The 21,732-nt window shown below is 36.0% G+C and overlaps 1 protein-coding gene across 6 annotated transcripts in view; it reads left to right on the top strand.

Moving 5' to 3' along the window:
- RGS7 (regulator of G protein signaling 7) overlaps window positions 1-21,732 on the top strand; it is a 439,185-nt gene that overhangs the window by 211,163 nt on the left and 206,290 nt on the right. For all 6 annotated transcript variants that reach the window (XM_074316786.1, XM_074316787.1, XM_019746833.2 and 3 more), the window contains exon 3: window positions 13,310-13,406. In XM_074316786.1, the coding sequence (XP_074172887.1) occupies window positions 13,310-13,406 (97 nt within the window). The remainder of the gene's footprint in view (window positions 1-13,309; window positions 13,407-21,732) is intronic.

Here is a 21,732-nt window from a genome sequence, read left to right as displayed (position 1 = left end):
GCAGTGCATGTGCTTTGGACAGCAGCAGAACACAATTAGGGTTTCTACCTAATGTGGTGAAACTTCCCAAGCCAACCATAAATTATGGTCCTGAGTTTGCCATGACCTTCTGATGTCCATGATTTAACTGTAAGATAATAGGCATGGGCTATCTAGCCATAAGTAGGGCAAATTCTTTTTTTTCCCATTTTCTCATGAAATTGTTGACAATTGTTGTCAGGAAGTTGCAGCCAAGGGTTCTGATTTATTTGGCATGGGAATTATGTTTTCATAAGAAAAACAAAACCGTGGGGGATATAAAAGAAATAGCTATCAGACGAGAAGTTATACATTTGTGTGTCTAGGCTTGGAACTACTTTGCTTAGAGATTTTGTATAAACTAGTCCACCACGCATCCTAATTTTTCTCTGAGAGTAGAATGAGTGCATAATTGCAAAAAGCCCTGTGTAGAAAGCTTTTATAGATGGATCATCAAGAAGGAAGTGATTTTGCCAATCCCTTATGCAGGTAAAGGGTGAATCAGAAAAGTCAATCTCCCATTCTTTAGAGTTAACTGTTCAGTGGGTTAGAAAGATCAATGTGGCTGTTCAAACGCTTCTGAAAAATAAAATCCATTTTAACGTTGTAGTGCCTTGACTTGCCAACACTAGCAAAAGTACAGTGAAAGGGTAAATTCTTTTCCTGTTGCCTTTCTAAAATTTGGTCATCGATCTCAAAAAGAATTGTAGGAAATTGAAATTTAAAAATCAATCTATGGAATAAGTAAACCAAAGAATGTCACACAGAGAAAAAGGTCAGGCTCAGCAGCAGCAAAAACCAATTTAAAACTTTGAAAAGCATGAAATATAAGGCAAACAGCCAAATCACCAAACGTGCATTGATTTTTAGTGTGTGCATCTGAAGTAGATAAGCCTTCATCATTGGTATGATTATGCTTTTGTCATTTTAAAGTGCTTCTGCCTTACTTTCAGGGTGTAATCCTTTAAAAAAAATTTAAATGAGAGTCACAGACAGAGGATTAATTCTTAGACGAAACAGGCAGGATGAACGTAGCCTTAAGAACTAATTATGGTGGTGACTGCAGGTCAACCTTTTGATCACTCCTGGTAAAACAATACTAAAATTGTCTCAGAGACATCTCTGAGCCTCCATTTTACAAAAGAAGTGGCCATAAAGTAAATTACTTAAGTAATATATCTTGGTATCACATCATTAAAAATGTGTGTTTTTAGCCCTCCTGCCAAAGCCCTCATGTTTCCTCTCAGTGGAAGCAGAGCACAGCTACTGCTTGTGACTCCAAAAATAGCACTGCCTGCACTGACAGTTAGGTCATGGCCAGAACAGCACTCTCAGCCAGGGTTTTCTGAGAATATTAAGCCTTAATTGCCTGAGGGGTCCATTGTAGGTGATAAATTAACCTCTCTTGTGCATTTGGAATGCCACTAAGTCTTCCACCAACCTTGAGAGAATTGAGAACATGATCACTAATGTCGTATTCTGAAGGGCTTAATTCTCTTATGGAATCCCTGTGGAGAAGGAAGGCTGTGCAGTGCGTAACTTCATTTGGCTTTATCCTTTGTATTTTTACAAAAGAAGAGTCCAATACAGGTGAATTTGCACATCAGTGGAACCCCAGAACAAGCCTATTTGCTTCATCCTTGGAAAGGACCTGCCATCTCTGTCTGCTGAGCCCTGCCAAGAATGTTCAGATTCTAGGTCTTAAAGCACACAGGTGGGCAAAGTTCTGCTTGGTGCTTCCAGGTTGGAAATAGTGCAGCACAGGGTGAACACATGTTGTTATGAAAATTTTGTAATGACACAAGACCGTGTAATAAGAACTTACAGATCATTCTCTTAAGAATCTCTGTAGATTCCTACAGTAGAAATAATGAATCGATGACGATGTCTTTCACTGAATGATGAAACATGGCATCCATAGTTCCATGCTTACTTTTATTAGGTTGATTTTCTATACTGCTACTTTCCTAATTCTCTAGCCAGAAATATAACAGATGTATGCTGGATGATACGAGAGCTTTTTAATTAGGCCGAGAGGAAGAAAGGAGGGAATAACATAAATTCAGGGTTTGATTGCCTTTCTTGCTATTTAAGCATGAATGTTCACCTTCAGTACGGTTATATTTCTGATCTTCCTGGTCATACACATTACTATGTGGATGGGTGGGCTTAAGTTCATTTTATAGTTTGTGGGTAACTCCATGATGAAACCAAGTTATAAGAGATAACTTTCCAAAGTAACAGTTTGGAAAGTCTAATCCAATGTCTCCTGATTTAAATATCATCTTTCCTTTGTAGCCATTTATATCTCTGTCATTCATAGATTTATCCAAATCTTTTTGAGGCCATTCAGATTTTCTGTAATTGAGTGATGAATTTAATGACTGATAATTTTGACACGTTCTTTTCTAAGAACTCAAAAATATTTCACAGGTGACCTCCTTGTGAGCAGTAGGTATGAATGTTCTTAAACTATAATAGAAGATTTTAAAATGTAATGATTCCTGAGAGCAAAGGTACTTCGGAAACAATGCTGACCAGATTTCTCCTGAGGGATAAATCTGAGAGATGAAGAATCATTAGGTAAAAGGAAAAAAATGAAGGGCAGTCACGGAAAGCTGATATAAGCACCTTTTGTTTAAAAAGTTCCCAGAAATGAAATTTGCAACTGTGTAGAATATTTATAGAATCATGAGAGTGTTCTAGGGCTTCAGCAAATGTGGCTTACTCTGAATCACTAAAACAGCATGATGCGAGAGCTTTCTTTCTGCCAATCAGTTAGGCTGTTGATCTGAATCAATTTATGTAGATGACAGAGATGCTATTAGTCTATTGCATAAGTTTGTTCTTTGTCGTTGGTTTTCAGTGTAGGAGGCAGAAAGAAGTAAACTTGTATTCCTCTTGTGCCAAGTTGAAGGTTAGAAATAGGGGGAGTTTGTTTCATTTGTGTCTGGAAATGTGTCTGTGGTACCCAGTTGCCAGCAATCTTTATCATTATTAGGTAATTTGGGCAATACAGAGGGAGGTACTCTGTATAAAACTATGAGAAAGAGTTTGCCTACTTATCATGGAAAGGGAAATGAGATAGTCAGGATCAGAATTTATAGATTTATATACCATGACTATGATAAACAAGGTATTAGTCTAGTCACTAAATTTTGAAACTGTAAGATGATGGTGTATCTTTTAAACTTAAGTGAGGCAAACATTAAGTAATAGGAACCATGACTTCAGGTAGCAGGTAATTTACATACAGAATTTATTCCCCAAGCAGCTAGGAAACTCAATCAGCTTCAAAAAGATTTGGATCAATTTATAAACAATAAATACCTAAATGGCAACAAAGTGAAGCTAAGATTTAAATCAAAGGATTGAAAGAGTAATTCTTACATTTATTGTGAAGCTATTATACTCTGACAGTATTGTAAGACCCCTTTCCTTTAGTGAGACTGGCATGTTCAGTAGAGAGGACCTTGGCAGCTCTTGCTGGTCCTTCCTGCTAAATCTCAGAGGATTAGTAAATCCAGGGCATATTCTGCATTCTCTTACCCAAATCAATGGATGCCTTTAGATATTTTGTAAGACTTCATTGACAATTCATTTAAGAGAATGACTCCTCTACCTTTGCTAAACCCTGGAGGTTGCTGAATTTCAAGTTAATTTTAGAAGCTAAAATATGAGAAGAGCTTATCTGAAATCATGCAGCTGCATCAATGAGAAAGGTCAGAAGAAAGGCTTTTCACTTATTAGGAATTCTAGTCTCTCCAAAAAGGGGGCTGATGATGAGACAGTTGATTCTGTCTACCAGGGTTATAATGAGGTATGACTAATTTAAAAAGAATGTAAACAATTTAGTTCATTAGCTCTGGATTTAAAAGATGGGGGAGAGGAAGGTAATTTCTAAGTAGACCAGTTTAGTTGCTGAAGACCATTGGCAATTGATCAGAATATTTACATACAGCATATTTTATCAGGCAGTTGGGGATATTTGACCCCAAAATATGTGGCAGCAGATATTTGAATAAATGACTTACAGCATAAGACTTTAATCCTATTACAATGAGAATTCTCAAATAATTCAAAATTTTAATTAAAAAAAAGGTAATACATGCTCATTGTTAAAAAACAAAACAAAACACAAAAACAAAAATAAAAACAAAAAACACACGCAACATAAAAACAATACAAAAATATATAAAGTGAAAAATAGAGGCTTTCCACTACCAATTCCTCATGGTCCATGCACCAGATAGTAAAATAGCAGAGATCTCATTATCAAAACATTTACCATGTAAAGGCAATGACAAACAGGTATAGAATTAGCTTACACATAAATCATATAAAGGAAGGTGGGAGTAAGTATCAAAAAAAGAATTACAAATGAAGTTCGAAAGTAGCTGTGATTATATTCAGTTGGGATGAAAGAGATTGGCGGAGAGATCAGAAAGGACTTCAGTAAGAAGCTAAACTTTAAAATGATCCTGAAAGGATAGCTGAGTTTTCCCAGACGGATGGAAAAGAGAAGGACACAACAGGCAGAAGGAATAGTATATGAGAAGGTAAAGCAGTGAGCGATTACTGAGCATGTTTGCAGCGTGAGGTATAGTGATGAGGGTGGCAAATTATAAGGCTGGAATGACTGGTGTGGAAGGATCTTACTGGTGAAATCTGAATGGTCATTTATCTTGCAGAGAATTCATGGCGTTTACAGGTCAATCAAAATCTAAACAGGTGAAATATTCTGGCTTGTTCCTGAGTTGATTCTGGGATTCTTCAATTGAGTGGACTGTTGTGGGTGCAAACAGAAGCTATTTGATGTGGATGCAAATAGGAGTCCATTACAGAGAGAGTATCATGTAGGCTACACATGAACAACGTTGAAGACCAAGGTAGAAATGGGTTCGAGAATCACTAACGAGGCAGTTTTCAAAGACATTAAAATAGGATGTGGGGGCAGAAGAAGGAGTGTAGCCAAGAGTCTTGCTCATTTCCAACTGGAAGCTAAGGATAGTGACTCATTTAGGTGTTTGCATGTTCTGCATCCTCCCTCCCTTTTCCTCTTCATCCTGCCCACCCTCTCGGATCAGCTTATTCTTATTTTTCCCATGAAGCTTTTCCATAGTATTTTAGGAGGCACTGACAACTGTCCTACTTGAACTCTGATATTAGCCATTAGGCCCCTTTGGAAAGTTCAACAGGTGACACCCGAGAGGAACAAAACACTCTGAAAACCTGAGTTACTCCGTCATATATATTTAATACCCTTGACATTTTCTACTTTATGGGCAAATACTTCCATGGCCAAAAGTTACACATAAATTAGCCAAGTAGCTTGTTTGATCGTGATATTTCCTTATTCTTCCCTTATACCTGTGAAAGTCCCTCCAGTGGATTTGCTTGTCTGTCCCATGGTGCTCTCTGCATCACTTTTTGTCTTCCTTTGGCTTTCTTTCATTATTCGCTAGCTTCTCTTTCTCTCTCCCCCACCCGTGCTGCACACTGCTTCTCTTAGGTTTTTTTTTCCCTCCTATTACACAACTCTGTTCCTCTGTCTTTCAATAGATTTTTTCATATTAAATAAAGCCATGGTGAATACCATTGTCCTGTCTGTCAGCACCCCTTCCACTGCCCTCACCCCATTCTCCCAGCATTTATAAAGCAGATTTTTGGCCAAAAATCCAGGTGTAGGAATGTGAGGGAGAAGAAATTTCACTTTAGGTTCTTTGACTATAAACTATAAAGATCAGAATTGTAAGCACAGCCATGTTTCCTGCTCTGTGCTTTGGAGAACTAAGAGCTCTGGGCCTGAGAGAAGAGGGAGGCAGACACAGGAGAGGAGCCAAGATGAGAGGCAGACAGATGCCCTGAAGGGCAGCTGTGCCTCTCATCTTCTGGTCTTTGAGTTACGTGACACATCCTACAATACTGTCAACATATTTCCTTGTTTGTGACAATTTAAGCTGGGATTCTGTCACTTGTAACCTAAGTAATCGTAACAAATACAAAGAGCATCATTTTTTACTTATCTATTTATTTATTTAGAATAGGGGTGATAGTCCTTGAGATGGAGGGGTGCTTTATTAGTGCTTTATTGAAAAACAAATGAAAATAATATCCATAAATCAGAAAAAAATCTTCTACTCTAAAATTGCAAAAGTTTTCAAATTAAGTATTGCTTTTGTAAAAAATAAATCTATATTCAAGATGAACTAGGACAGATTTGCATGTAACTGGATTTTACAAGGTTATGTTATTTAGTCATAAGCACTACAGTGATCATTTCTCCCATTGTTGTAGTCATCACTTAAAATGATTGCCTACAATAATTGGGAAGTATGTGCATGTAGGAAAAAAATCATTCCAATACAGTCTGTCATTTATATTTCTTTTTTTTTTTAAATTAAAGTTGATTGTGGTGACAATGGTTAGTAAAGTTACATAGGTTTCAGGTGTACAATTCTGTATTATGTCATCTATATATCACATTGTGTGTTCACCAGCCAGAGTCAGTTTTCCTTCCATCACCATATATTTGATCTCTTTTACCCGCATATACCACCCTCTCTCCTCCCTTACCCTCTGGTAACCACTAAACTATTGTCTATGTCTATGAGTTTTCGTTTCTTCATTTGTTTGTCTTGTTCCTTTGTTGCTTTCAGTTTTATATCTCACATATCAGTGAAATCATATGGTCCTTGACTTTTTCTGTCTGGCTTATTTCGCTTAGCACAGTAATCTCAAGATCCATCCATATTGTCACAAATGGTACTACGGTATTTCATCTTTTCTTATGGCAGAATAGTATTCCATTGTGTATATATACCACATCTTCTTTATCCAGTCATCTATCAAAGGACACTTTGGTTGTTTCCATGTCTTGGCCACTGTAAATAAAGCTGCAATAAACATAGGAGAACATATATCTTTACAGATAAATGTTTTCATATTTTTTTGGGTAGATACCCCGGAGAGGGACTGCTGAGTCATATGGTAATTCTATTCGTAATTTTTTTGAGGAACTACCACACTGCCTTCCATAATGGCTGCACCAGTCTGCATTCCCACCAACAGTGTATGAGGGTTCCTTTTTCTCCACAGCCTCTCCAACACTTGTTACTATTTGTCTTGTTGATGATAGCCATTCTAACTGGTGTGAGGTGATATCTCATGGTGGTTTGTATTTGCATTTCTCTGATGATTAGTGATGTTGAGCATTTTTTCATGTGTCTATTGGCCATTTGTATGTCCTCTTTGGAGCAATGTCTATTCAGGTTCTTTGCCCACTTTTTAATTGGATTGTTTGTTTTTTTGTTGTTGTTGATTTGTATGAGTTCTTTATACATTTTGGATATTAGCCCCTTATCAGAGGCATTGTTTGCAAAAATCTTCTCCCATTTGGTTGGTTGCCGTTTTATTTTGTCAATGGTTTCTTTTGCTGTGCAGAAGCTTTTAAGTTTGATATAGTCCCATTCATTTATTTTACTTTTACTTTTTTAGCTTTTACTTCTCTTGCCTTTGAAGTCAAATTCATAAAATCCTCTTTGAACCCAAGGTCCATAAGTTTAGTACCTATGTTTTCTTCTACACAGTTTATTGTTTCAAGTCTTATGTTTAGGTCTTAGATCCATTTTGAGTTAATTTTGGTACATGGTGACAGATAGCAGTCTAGTTTCATTCTTTTGCACCTGGTTTTCCAATTCTCCCAGAACCATTTATTTAAGAGGCTTTCTTTCCTTTATTGTATGTTTTTGGCTTTTTTGTTGAAAATTATCTGTCCGTATTTATGTGGACTTATTTCTGGATTCTCGAATCTATTCCATTGGTCTGTGTGTCTGTTTTTCTGCCAATACCATGCTGTTTTGATTATTGTTGCCCTGTAGTACAAGCTGAAGTCAGGAAGTGTGATGCCTCTAGCATTGTTCCTAAGAAGGATTGCTCTGGCTGTTCGGGGTCTTTTGTGGTTCCAAACAAATATGATGATTTTTGTTTTCTATTTCTTTTAAAAACGCCATTGGGATTTTGATGGGGATTGCATTAAATCTGTGTACCGCTTTCGGTGTCATTTATATTTCTAAATGCCTCTGCTTAATGGTGGATTAAAATAAGAAGTTAGAAAACTTTTTTTTGAACTTTTGATTGATTCATTTTTCTTTCAGAACTACAGAGTACAAAATGTATTTACTTCATACAAATGTTTCATTTACAGTCAGGGTGTCTCTGTAAAATTATTGGCTTAATGAAATCAATATTACTGATATGATAAAGTTCTGGCAAATATAGCTACAAGTAAATTTAATTAAACTCCCATCATTGTTTAGAACATTAGGGAACTAGAAAGGTTTCAAGGCAGTGATTTTGTTTTCATCAGTGTGTAGGAGTTCCCTGTTTGACATGCCCCTCTTGAATAATTTGTTAGCTCTCCTCAAAGATGTACCTGTGTAATACGCTCTTTCATTCTGCGGAGTGTTTGGATAGAGACTGTTTAACCTGAGCGTATTTGAAATACATCACCCATTGAAGTTACCATCTAAACTAGTTCAATGAAAGGCTAATTATGGATTCCTGGGAAAAGAGTGCCTTTCATCTTGAGAGCTTACACATGGCGGTGAACTCGATAGTCACATCTACAAGCAGGAAGGCAGCCTCATGAACAGTCACTGATGTATCCTCATGTTTTGAAAGAAGAAATTTCTCTAATGAACAAGTGGAAAAATCTCTGCATTGAAGGAAACAGAAATAATAAGAATGTTTTAGCTTATAATACATTAAGCTCTTCGCTTCCACTGTTTTTGACTCAGCCTATTAGTTTTCACCAAATGTTAGATTAAAAAACAAAGCAGAAACAAAAACAAAAAACATTTCAAATATCTGAAGATGAAATCTTAAATCAATTTAACTTGGACTTTTGCTTTGGATCTCTCAGAAAAATAAAATATGTGCCATAAATTGAAATTCAATGTCTCTCTTTTGTTTTGAGCTTCCTTTATGGGCCAACACTTTATATATTAGCAATACAAAAATGGGTAAGGTTGAGATTTCCTTCCTCAAAAAGTTCACATCAAAGGAGAAACAGATAGTTATAAGATCATAACAGTAACTGAAATGTGAAGGGTATTAAAAGGGTATATATACCTCTGTAATAGTGGTATAAAAATTTTTGAACAAGTTGAGTCATAGATATTCTCAAAACTACTTTGCCAAGAGACAATTGTTTTACTCTTTTCACACAGAGAAAATTGATTTGCAGAGAAAAAAGATTACTTTTGCAAAAAGTATTTCATCTCAATTCAATTCTATTTTTTGATTCTCTAATAAACTTCAAGAGGCAAATTCATCAAAAAAGATATGAGAGCAGAGACATTTTTCAGTCAAAAATGGATGCAATCTCATTTCCCCCTTTCTTCTAAATATTATTTTTTCATGGTTCGTATAGTGCTTACTTACATGCAAAAATCATTCTTCCTGATAGTTCTTCTAATCAAATCCCCTATCTCTCAGAGGACAACATAAACTCAGTCTTCTATAAGAAGTCTGAGATTGTACTTAGATATCTCTGTCTACTTTGTGATTGACAATTTATTGCTTCTAATAAATATTTGGCATTTGACCACATGTGTTTTTGTCAACTGGATTATAAAAGAATGAAAAGGCCTGTAGCTTACAGTGATGAGGGCAGAAACTTATAATGGTGACGATGATGACATTGACCATGACAAAATTATGGTAAACATTTAATTAGCATTGTTTCATTAATCATCACTTGTAATAAGATGTACCTATTGTTATTATTATTAATTAGTTTCATCTTACTAAGATAAAAAACCTGAATCTTAGAGTGATAAAGTAGCTTATCTGTTTCATTCTACTATTTGCATTGAATTTAAAATGTGCTCCCAATTGGAAGCAAATACATTTGTAAAAGGTCCTGTTGAATTGTATAGTTTCATCTATTTGTTTCTTGATAGGGAATTAGCTCTTTGAATTAAGTGATGAGACTTATCCAATTCTGAACACTGATGATGATTTGCAGACTTCAATAATTTTTTAGCTAGGAGAAAATTACAAATCATCTGCTTCTTATTTGAAAGGTAAAGAAAAGACTCAGAGAAAGCTTCGGTCACTTGAGGTATGTCAAACTCTCCTGTTCATAGTCCTGTGTTCTCTTATCCCAGGCTCAGTTTCCTCACCCTCAGAAAAAAGGCTTATGAGACGTAAAACACACTCCAACCCTTTATAACTCAATGGTGTCCTTATGAAGCTAGATGTCAGATGATAGATCTTCTTTTGGGATACTTGAGATATCTGAATCTTTGGCCTTCAATTGTCCCAAAGAGTTTTAATGTGTATCAGAATTACTTTTTTTAGTGTCACATCCCTTGCTGTCTAATTTGCTCTATTAGTTTGTCTGCTTCTAGCATTCTCCTTCTCACCCAATTTGCTATTGCTAATAATGAGAAAGCAGATCATCAAGCATGTTAAATGCATGCTTAATATCATAAGAGAGTCTGAGTTAATGCGTAAGGGAACTTTAGTAAATAAGATAGTTGTATTTTTATATGTGGCCTTTGTGATGGATTTTAGCTTCTAAAAATGAGGCTTGTATTTCTTTTTTGTCTTTGTTTTTTATCTTGTTTTGTTGTTTTGTTTTTCTCATTCTAGGCCATGGTAAGTTTCATGTATAAATCACATCTGAATAAACATAAAATCAGTTTAATACATTTCCATGATCACATTTCCAGTCGAGAACTCAAATCTTAGTTTTACATAGGGTTTTAAATTTTTCTATTGTGAAAATTATGGCTCTGAAAAATTGAAGATTTTAAAAACAAACCAGAGAGGTCACTTTCAATTCCCAGCTCCCTAATCTCACTCCTTTGTGATCTAATGAACTGAGAGGTGGTGTGACTTTGCAGAGAAAACACCTCTACTCACCATGATGCACCTTAATTCAGCCCCAACCAGAGGTGACTGCTGCCACATCCTGGGGTGCAGACGCTTATTAATCAAGTGGAAGTCAGAGAAGTTTCCATGCCTGTCTAATCCAGCCTGGTTTAAGCCATTAAGCTGATAACGCCAGGGTTTACAGGTTGATACTAGGCAAGAGAAAGCAGCTTTTTCTTCATTTCTGAACATTGTGTCAGGTGAATGAAGAGCAAACAGTGACAAAATAAAAAATCATAAGGATACATCTTTTTTCATGTATCTACAGTTAGATGAGATCTTTATTACAGGAAAAGAACTAGGTATCTGGTTATTATTGGGGTCTTTCAGTGGCTTGATAAAACAACAACAACACAAAACAAACAAATAAAAAAACTTTTCTCCCTGAATTCTGAACCAGTTGAGAATCACAACCAAAGAGTCAGCAGTAGGGGTCACAGTATCACCTTGATTGCTGATAAAGCTATTATTGAAGAGTGTTCACTAAGCTTTAATCCTGAAATCCAATTCTGAACAGACTTGCTCATCCAGTAGGTCAGGCCTCTTTATGTCAGCAGCGTTGGATGTGGGTTTCCCTGGGATGGGCCCTGCAGACGAATGTCTCATTCCCAACTCTTCTACCTGATAAGTCAGCCCAGCTGCCCTGGAGTGGCGGTAAGAGGCAGAATTAGGCGCTCCAGCCATACGAAAAAGCAACTTGAAGAACGGAGAATAAGCATCTCCAAGTGTCAGAGGTGTGCGTGGACATTTGAAGTTCAATACTCTTTATCTATGTGCTGTGCTTTATGCATGTTGTTTATTCAACCTTAAAATAGTTTACCACATCTCAGTCCCAACCCAATCTCATGAATGTTGTAAGGAGTTATTATAAAATTATTATCATCATTTTGCAGATGAGGAAACTAAGCCTTGGAGAAGTTACTTAAGTTACTCAAATAACATGGGTGATAATGAGAAGAGTTTATCGTCAAATGCAGAACTGTCTTACTCTAAAATCCATCCTTCCCACATCCCCAGTTATTTTTCTTGCTAATAAATTTGATAGTACTTACCCAGGCAAATAAGATTTGTTAGTTGAAAACCATTATGAAACTGCATTGATGGGAATTTGATAGGTAATTCATTGATATACATTTTAGATTGTGATTTTTTAACTTTTTATTTGAAATAATTTTAGACTTCTAGAAAAGATGCAAAACAGTACAGAGAATTCCCATGTGCCCTTTAACTCAACTTCCCTTAACGTTAACATCTTATATAATTATAGCATAATTATCAAAAACAGGAAGTTGACATTGGTACAACACTATTAACTAAACTATAAACCCAACTCAACTTTTGCCATTGTTGTCAATATTAACTGTGAATTTTTTGAGGACAGGAACTGTATTATATTTATTTACATATCCATAGTGCTCAGTGGTGAGTCTGGTCTAGAGTTAGTGATCAGTAATTGTTTGTGGAATAAGTAAATGAGTGACTGGGAATTGAGTTTCATAGTAAAACTTGTGTATGTTTGTGTGTATGTGCCTCCCACAGATTTAGAAGCACATAAAAAGTCTGAGGCTGTGATTTGAATGAATGTTAGTCAGAACTAAGTTCGACAGTAGACTGTAAAGCACAGCCCTTTAAAACTACGGAAATGTTTTTAAAGCAAAAGCAAATGTACTAATTAGATTGAAAGAAAAAATATATACAATGGAATTCGCTAAATGGGCAGAAGGCTACGGTGTTACATTCATTTTTATGTGTGTGCGTGTGTGTGTGTGTGTGTGTGTGTGTGTGTGTGTGTGTGTGTTTCACATCGCACTTCAGTAAATGTCTGAGAAGAGAAGTAGCAGTTGCTGGCAATCAATCTTGTATTTCTAAGCAGGTTTTAGAAGCTTTTCCTAAACCAAAACACAGAAACTATCTTGCTTGAAGAGGAAATCCAAACAGATGTTTTCAGGGCTTTTATTTTCTTTCTTGAACTTATTGGTAAGTTCAGTAGAGATAATAATATTAATGAAGTGTGACATTTGCTATGACAATGATTTCTGACAGCTTCAAAAATAAGCACTGTTTTATCTCAAACTTTATAACCAAAGAATGTAAAACCAGAAGAAGAGTATTATTCAAAGCACAAAGTTCATGTTAGTAACTTAATGGACCCTAAAATGGCCATTTTTCTTGCTGTTTTCTCCATCATCTTTTAAACAAACTGAATATATTAACGTGACAAAGCCTAGAAAGGCAAGAGTATGGCATTATTCTTAGCTGGGCAAAACTGTCATACAAAATTGTTATGAGAATTGACTTTTCTCAAAAAGTTCAACTTTTGAAAGGTTTTCATTATCTTGTTGTTATTTAGATGGAAGACGTCATAGCACGCATGCAAGATGAAAAGAATGGAATTCCTATTCGTACTGTCAAAAGCTTTCTCTCCAAGATACCTAGCGTCTTCTCTGGTAAGTTTGCATTCAGTGTAGCTCTGTTTTGTCCAGAGTCTTTCATAGAACTATTTAAAATCTATTCTAACTGTTCACTATTGAAACCTTCTAACTCATTCTTCAATAACTACTTATAAAATGGTTATGCCATATTCATGCTGGATGCTACATCATGCTGGATACTTGAAATGATAGTAAAACAAAACTGAAAAGCAAGAATCATGACCCGACTCTCAGTTTCAAAGACATAATGAACAAATGTGAAATAACAGAAAACAATATGAAAATAAAAATGTATGAAACAATTTGATGTAGATTATACACAGAAGTTAGGAGGAAAAAAGAATCAATGAGGTGTCAGGAAAAGGTTCCTGAAAATCAGTGACAAGCTGAGTTTGAAAAATAAAGAGTCTTATCAGCTTCAAGACCACTACCACCACCAGCTGTGTGTACAGAACTGGGAGTGACCAAATTACAGAAAACAGGGTAAATAGAGAAGAATGAATAGAGTTGAGTCAGATTATGAGGGTCTTTGATAGCCAACCAGAAAAATATAATTCTGATACATGGGGGAATATGGAGACATTTAAAATTTTTTGCAGAGAATGTTGTGATAAAAGTGTTTGGGATAAACTGGCATTTAGGAAAGGCCTTTGTGTCTTCCACAGGTATAAGGCTCTTATAGGAATAGTTTGCACGCCAAGATTCTGATATGTGATAGAAAGAAATAAAGAGGATTTGTGAATGACTGCATATACAAGATAAAAGAGGACAGGACCCGATATTTTCTGGGGTTTATTTTTTAATTGGGTGACTGTGAGATAAAGGAATCGTTATCAGAATTAGGGAAACCCCACAAGCTTGGTTGAAAGTGACTAGAGAAACCCAAGAGAGAATGCATAAGAATAGTTAGAACTCTGTGCCCAGGCTCCATGAGGCAGGGAAGGGCCATGCTTGGGGCCTGGGCTAGCAAGGCTAGGAGAAGAGGTGCGGTAAGACAATCGAAAACCTTGTCAGCAAGTGACAAGCAACGAGAGTCAGGAGCATGGTGAGGAACATGTGGAGGGGATGTGGTTGACGGGATTCATGAACAGGAGTGGTGATGCTTCCTCATGAACAGGGATCAGAGGAAATCCAATGATCAGGAGGGCTTCCGCCTTGGTGAGAGGGTAATAATTAGGACCAGAATACAAATCGCCAGTACCAGAGGGGAGCTGAGCACTGCATTGCTCTCAGAAGAGCAGTGGGGAATGCTGACCACAGCCTGGCCCATCAGCTCTCTCCCCTGAGATTCTGAGTTTCCTGAACTTCAGTTAAATGTGTGTGATGTCAACTTGGGGCCTGAATACGGCCATGTGCAGAGAGAAGTAAAGGAAGCCTGTCTACAGATTGAGGAAAATGAAACACAAGAGGAACAAGAAGCAGGTGATGAGGCAGAGAGTCCTGGGTTCCTGGTAGCCCTGCGGCCATTGTCCCCGGCATCAGAGGTGCAGGGCTGCACACTGCACACACTGCCCTGGGACTCCTTGGCCCTTTCAGGCCTCCACACGAAACCATGTTCTCCACTTCCCATTCCTGTTTCAAACTTTTCCTACATCTGGAACAGGTGCAGTGGAGGTTTTTAGGAATGCAAATTTCCAAACTACAGTTTAATATTCATTGGGACTGGAATGCAACGAAGGAATCAGTATTTTTACGCTGATAAAACATATATGTAGGCTTGGCATCTGCTAGTCTTAGAACCATGTCAACTATGGTGTCCTTTAGTTTTTGTTTTGTTTTTTTTGTTTTGTTTTTTAATTCAGTTCAATGAACACTGACCAAATACCCACTAAGTTCCAGTTACTATACTGGGTTTCAAGGGCAAATATTTTCATTTTAGTGTGGATTGCATAGACATTGGCACTAAATGTTTGGCTGGTATGATCAACTAAAGTGAGTTCTGTTTGTAGAGGTTAAAAAAGTCAGTTGTGGGATCACAACTGTTGAAACACTTTCACATTATAATTGGATCTTCAACCAAGAACCCAAATTCCATGTCCTTACCTTCCAAAAGAAATGATGCTCTGAGGTTTGGGTAGAATAATATAGAAGCCTTCCGAGTAGGCAGAGACATAATGATTTGCATACTTCTTTTTTTGACTTTTGCAAAGTTTCAATCATGGATATTTACTTCATGTTCTCTCGATTGCTTATGAGGGGATTCATGAAATGCATTTATTCTATAATATACTAAGAAAATTTTGCCTTTGAAAATAGACTTAACTTTTTTCCTTTTTTAAAACAATTAGATATGTGTAACCTGTATTTTCCATTTTCTCCAATTTCTAGGAAGTTCATTGCTAAATTGAACATTTCATTTCATTCGTATTTGCTCACCTGACTTATCACTGACATATGTACCTTCCTTTTTCTTCTATTTGGGTTCTTTTCTTTTTTTTTTTTCCGTCTGTCTTTTATTTCTGCTGTTGTTTTAATTCGGTGTGGAGTGGGGGAGGGGAGAGAGCGAGAATGAGGGGGGGAGAGAGAGAGAGAGGCAGGGAGGGAGGGTAGTACAAATTACTTAGGGGTGTCTACTGTGTGTTAAGGAGTCATTTTGCTAGAATCCTCACCTTTCAAATGGAGCTATATCTTGTCTTTGAACTGAAGATCTCCATCACAGTATAAAATGAAAGCTGAAGTTCAAATATTACTGCATGAGATTTTCATAAAAGTGTTCATGCAATTTTTATGCAGTCATATCCTCATGTTGGAAAAACATAACTATAAAGCTAAAAATATATTACAGATTTCTCTGCGAGTTTTCTCTGAATGAAACAAGCCCACAGGTCTTATTCTGACATGATAGCTGTTGCTCTAGAATTCATATCCTGTATCTTACAATGTTTATTCATCTTTCATCTGAAAATCTTTGGTAAAGCGAACTAAGACACTTTTGTATCAGTTAAAAATCCTTTGTATTTAAACCCTGAATGGAAGCAGAATAGAGAAGCAAGTTCTTATGGACCACACAATTCATGAATAAAAGAGAAAATAATTAATTTTCCATTTTTCATGGCATTTGATCAATTTCTGATATTATTTTACAACTATAACATTTACCTTAGCTACATGCTTATTTGAATGAATTAAAACTGACAACAGAAGTTTTCAGTTGCTTAACAAGATGTTGAAATGTGGGGGTTTGGTGCTTTATTTCTAGAAAATATATTACATTATAATAATATTGAATATTATTTGGATGTAGATTTTTTTTTTAATTCACAATCATGGATGCTTTATAGCAGGGGTGTCCAAACTGCGGCCCGCGGGCCAACTGTGGCCCGCAATCCAGTGTTAATTGGCTCGCAGCAAATTCCAAAAATATATTTAGTTTACTTAAATAAACTAGGTGAGGCAATGCGTACTTCACCTCGAGTGAGTGGCCCGGCTGTTTGTGTATTTTACCACATATGGCCCTTGGTAAAAAACGTTGAAAAAAGTTTGGACACCCCTGCTTTATGGAGTTTCAATGTATAAACACAAAATAAATAGACTTTAAATCCTGATTAGAGAAAAATTGTTACTTCAATATTTAATGTTTCAAGAGTTGAATCAGCCATTGGGATTTTCTTTTTAATAACAAAGGTATTTTTAATAAGGGTTTGTTGTTTTGATTTTATATATTAAAATAACATTACTTATATATAACAATTACAATAACAATTCTTTTTTACTGTGGAGGACAATATGAGTAATTTGGGAGCCTACTATGTAGTTATTGGCTTTTAATGTATCAGTTTTATTTCTCACAACACTTCAAGGTAATTATTGTTTATCTCTATTTTATAGAGAAGGAAATGAAGGTTCAGACAGTTCAAATTTTTGGTTCAATGTTGCACAGCTTACTAATATTCAAACCAAATCGGTCCAATTCAAGAAGATCCCATTCCCTTTTCCCTGTCACCCTGGGTTGTCCCCCTCAACCCCCCAAGTGCTGTCTTTTGCATGTGCCTGTGTTGTTTCATCATAACGAATGAATATTCAGAATCTGAAGGATTCTGACTATTGGGAATGCTTACATTTGTCTCCCAACAAACCCCCCTCCCCTCCCCTTTCCAGATGGAAACTCTTTGGCATACTTGTCAAAAAGACCTGAGCTTTGTCTCAGTTTTACCTCTGAGGACTTGTGTGACCTTGAGAAAACAGCTGCAGTGTCTTCACCTCCAAAAAGGTTAGACATCATGATCTCCAAGTTTCCATATAATTCTGTAATTCAGAGAACTCAGAAGGGAAAAGTGTGGAAAAAGGATTATTGGAAGAGAACACCGTAGACTGGACTGTTCACATGATAGCTAGAGTGATAAAGCACCAATGGAAATCTTACTGCATTTTCTTTCCCTCGACGATGCCATACGTGGCTACAGCTTAAATTACAACCTTATGCACCTTTCCAACTGTACACCTCCAGTCCAGATCTTTTCGCCGAACTCTAGTGTATTCAGTATGTTCGACTCCTTATGCAATATTTCCACTTGGATGCTCCACAGGAATTTCAAACGCAACGTGTCCAAAATTAAATACATAATCTTTTCCTCAGCCATTCCCTGTTTTCTGTCTCAGGAAAGATGGCCCATGCCAGAAATGCTGGAGTCACCTTGACCTCTCTTTCTATCGCCCTTTCTTCTCATGGCAATTTCTTTATCATATCTGATCATTGTTTTTTCTTCTGAGCAGCCATCCATCTTTTGGCTTTTGACCATCTACTCTTGCATTGCTGTAATCCACGCTATCATCTCCATTCAGCGGAATTATCGCATCGACTCCTAACTGGTCCCACATCCACTCAGCACTGCATCCTCTCTTTCTCCACAGGGCAGTCACATTGGTACTTTCAAGGTGCAAATGTGATCCATGGAAATGGTTTAATCATTTTAGGATTAAGACTAAAATCTTTAACAAGACTCCTAGGCAGCAACATAGTTCGATCCCTACCTGCCTGTCCAACCAGTCTCATAGCACGTACCCTCTTGCTCTCTTGGTTCTAGCCACAGAGGCCACTTTTCATGCCTGACACTTCGCCTCTTGCCATGGGTGCTTTCCATCAGGGTGCTGTTTCCCTTGTCCCCTTTGCTCAGCTTAGACCTGCTCATCTCAGGTCTATCCCAGCTTCCTTTCTTCAACACACTCATAAAGCTGCATTTTGTTTCTTTCAGCATACTGTATTCCACTTGGTATTCATAAACTCATTAGTGGTAGTGTTTGATCAATGTCTGTCTTCCAGACAATACTACAAATTACCACAAAATTCCCTATGTAACCCCAGCAACAACAACAGTGTCTAATATAGCAGGCGTTTATTAAATATTTGTTAGATGTGTAATATTAATTATAATTTTAGAGGAAATATTTGCATTCGTATGGATGGTGAAAGTATTTATACTATGGTGATCATCTGGCTTTGTCAATATACATAAATTATTTGTATTTTTAAACACCTTTGTCAAAAAAAATTCTTTCCCTTTGAATTGTGTTCAAGTAAAAAAAAACTCTATGGAATTTAATGAAATGATCTTTGTTTATAATATCAGTCACATGAACAGAACTTAAGCATTAATTCTTTGTTTCTTTAGAGTGGGTAATTAGAGCTGGCTATATCAAAGTTTCTATAGATTTCCTTTTTAAATAATAGATGAGGTCTTTTTTTTTCCCTTCTACATTTTTTTTTTCAATTACAGTTGACATTCAATATTATTTTATGTTAATTTCAGGTGTACAGCATAGTGGTGAGACATTTACATAATTTAAGAAGTGATCCCCCTGACTAGTCTAGTACCTACCTGGCATTATACATAGTTATTACCATATTATTGACTATATTCTCTGTGCTTTACATCCCCATGACTATTTTGTAACTACCAATTATACTTCTTACTCTCTTCACCTTTTTAACCCACCCTTCCCATCTGGCAACCATCAGTTTGTTTTCTGGGTCTATGAGTCTGTTTCTGTTTGTTTTGTTCTGAGGCACCACATGTAAGTGAAATCATATGGTATTTGTCTTCCTCTATCTGATTAATTTCACTTAGCATGTTACCCTCTAGGTCCATACATGTTATCACAAATTGTAAAATTACATTTTTTGATGACCTAGTAATATTCCATTGTATATATGTACCATTTTTTCTTTATCCAATCTATCGATGGGCACTTAGGTTGCTTCCATATCTTGGCTATTGTGAATAATGCTACAATGAATATAGTGGTGCATATATCTTGTTCAATTAGTGTTTTGGATGTTTTCTTTTTTTTTTTTTTTTTGGATTTTATTTAATTTATTGGGGTGACAATTGTTAGTAAAATTACATAGATTTCAAATAAGTACCCAGAAGTGGAATTGCTGGGTCAGAAGGTAGTTCTATTTTTAATTTTTTGAAAAACCTCCATATTGTTTTCCATAGTGACTGAGCCAATTTGCAGTTACACCAACAGTGCATGAGGCTTCCCTTTTCTCCACATCTATGCCAAATTTGTTTGTTGATTTATTGATGATAGCTACTCTGACTGGTGTGAGGTGATATCTCAGTGTGGTGTTAATTGTATATCTGTGACATTTAGTGACGTTCATCATCTTTTCATATGTCTATTGGCCATCTTCAGAGAAATGTCTAGTCAGGTCCTCAGCCCATTTTTTAATTGGATTGTTTGTATTCTTGGTGTTAGGTTGTATGAACTATTTATAAATTTTGGATATTAATCCTTTTTCAAATGTATCATTGTTAAATATCTTCTCCCAGTGAGTAGGTTGTCTTTGCATTTGGTTGATGGTTTTATTGCTGTGCAAAAACTTTTTGGTTTGATCAAGTCCCATTTGTTTATTTTTTCTTTTGCTTCCCTTGCCCAAGGAGAGAGATCAGAAAAAAACTATTACTCAGAGCAATGTCAGAGAATTTATTGGCTATGTATTCTTCTAGGAGTTTTATCATTTTGGTCTTACATTTAAGACTTTAATCCATTTTGAGTTTGTTCTTGTATATAGTGTAAGAGTTGGTCTAGTTTCATTTATTTGCATGTTATCTGTCCATTTTCCCAATACAATTTATTGAAAGATTGTCTTTACCCTATTGTTGATTCCCACTTCCTTGTTAGAGATTAATTGGCAATATAGATGTGGGTTTATTTCTGGGATTTCTATTCTGTTCCATTGATCTATATTTGCCTGTTTTTATGCCAGTACCATGCTGTTTTGATTACTATAACTTTGTAGTATAGTTTGACATCAGGTAGTGTGATTCTTCCAACTTTGATCTTCTTTCTCAAGGTTGATCTGGCTATTTGGGGTCTTTTGTGGTTCCATATAAATCTTAGAATAATGTATTATAGTTTTGTGAAAAAATGACATTGCTGTTTTGGTAGGGATTGCTTTTAAATCTACAGATTGCTTTGGATAAATGAACATTTTAACCATGTTAATTCTTCCTATCTGCGAGCATGGTACATGTTTCCATTTATTTGTATCTTCTTAAGTTTTTTACTTCATTTTATTGTAATGTTCTGAGTTACAGGTCTTTTACCATCTTAGTTAAATTTATTCCTAGGTTTTTTGTGTTATTTTTTTTCTGATGCAATTGCAAATGCTATTGATTTTAATTTCTCTTTCTGATAGTTTGTTATTGGTGTATAAAACTGCAACCAATTTATGAATATTAATTTTGTAGTCTGCTACTTTACTGAATTAATTTATTAGCTATAATAGCTTTCTGGTCAGATCTTACGTTATAGTCATGCCATCTGCAAATAATCAGAGTTTTACTTCTTACTTTTCAATTTTGATGTCTTTTATTTCTTTTTCTTGCCTGATTGCTGTGTCTAGGACGTCCAATACTATGTTGAATAAAAGTGGTGAAAGTAGACATCCTTGTATTCTTTCTGATCTTAAGGAAAACACTTACAGCTTTTCCCTGTTGAGTATTAGATGTGGGTTTGTCCTATATGGCCTTTATTATGTTGAGACATGTTTCCTCTGTCCACACTTTGCTGAGAGTTTTTTGTTTTTGTCATAAATATGTGCTGAATTTTGTCAGAAGCTTTTTCTGCATATTTTGATGTGGTTATATGATTTTTACCCTTCATTTTGTTTATGTGGTGTATCACGTTAATTGATTTGCAGATATTGAACCAACCTTGCATCTCAGGAATAAATTCAACCTGATCATGGTGTATGATCTTTTGAAGATACTGCTAAATTCAGTTTACTCACATTTTGTTGAGGAGTTTTACAGCTATGTTCCTCAGGAATAGTGGCCTATAATTTTCTTTCTTTGTAGTGTCTTTTTCTGATGTTGGGATCAGGATAATGCTCCCC

The sequence above is a fragment of the Rhinolophus sinicus genome, linkage group LG12, assembly GCF_036562045.2.
Source record: "Rhinolophus sinicus isolate RSC01 linkage group LG12, ASM3656204v1, whole genome shotgun sequence".
NCBI lineage: Eukaryota > Metazoa > Chordata > Mammalia > Chiroptera > Rhinolophidae > Rhinolophus > Rhinolophus sinicus.
This window is presented reverse-complemented; position numbering and strand designations above follow the sequence as displayed.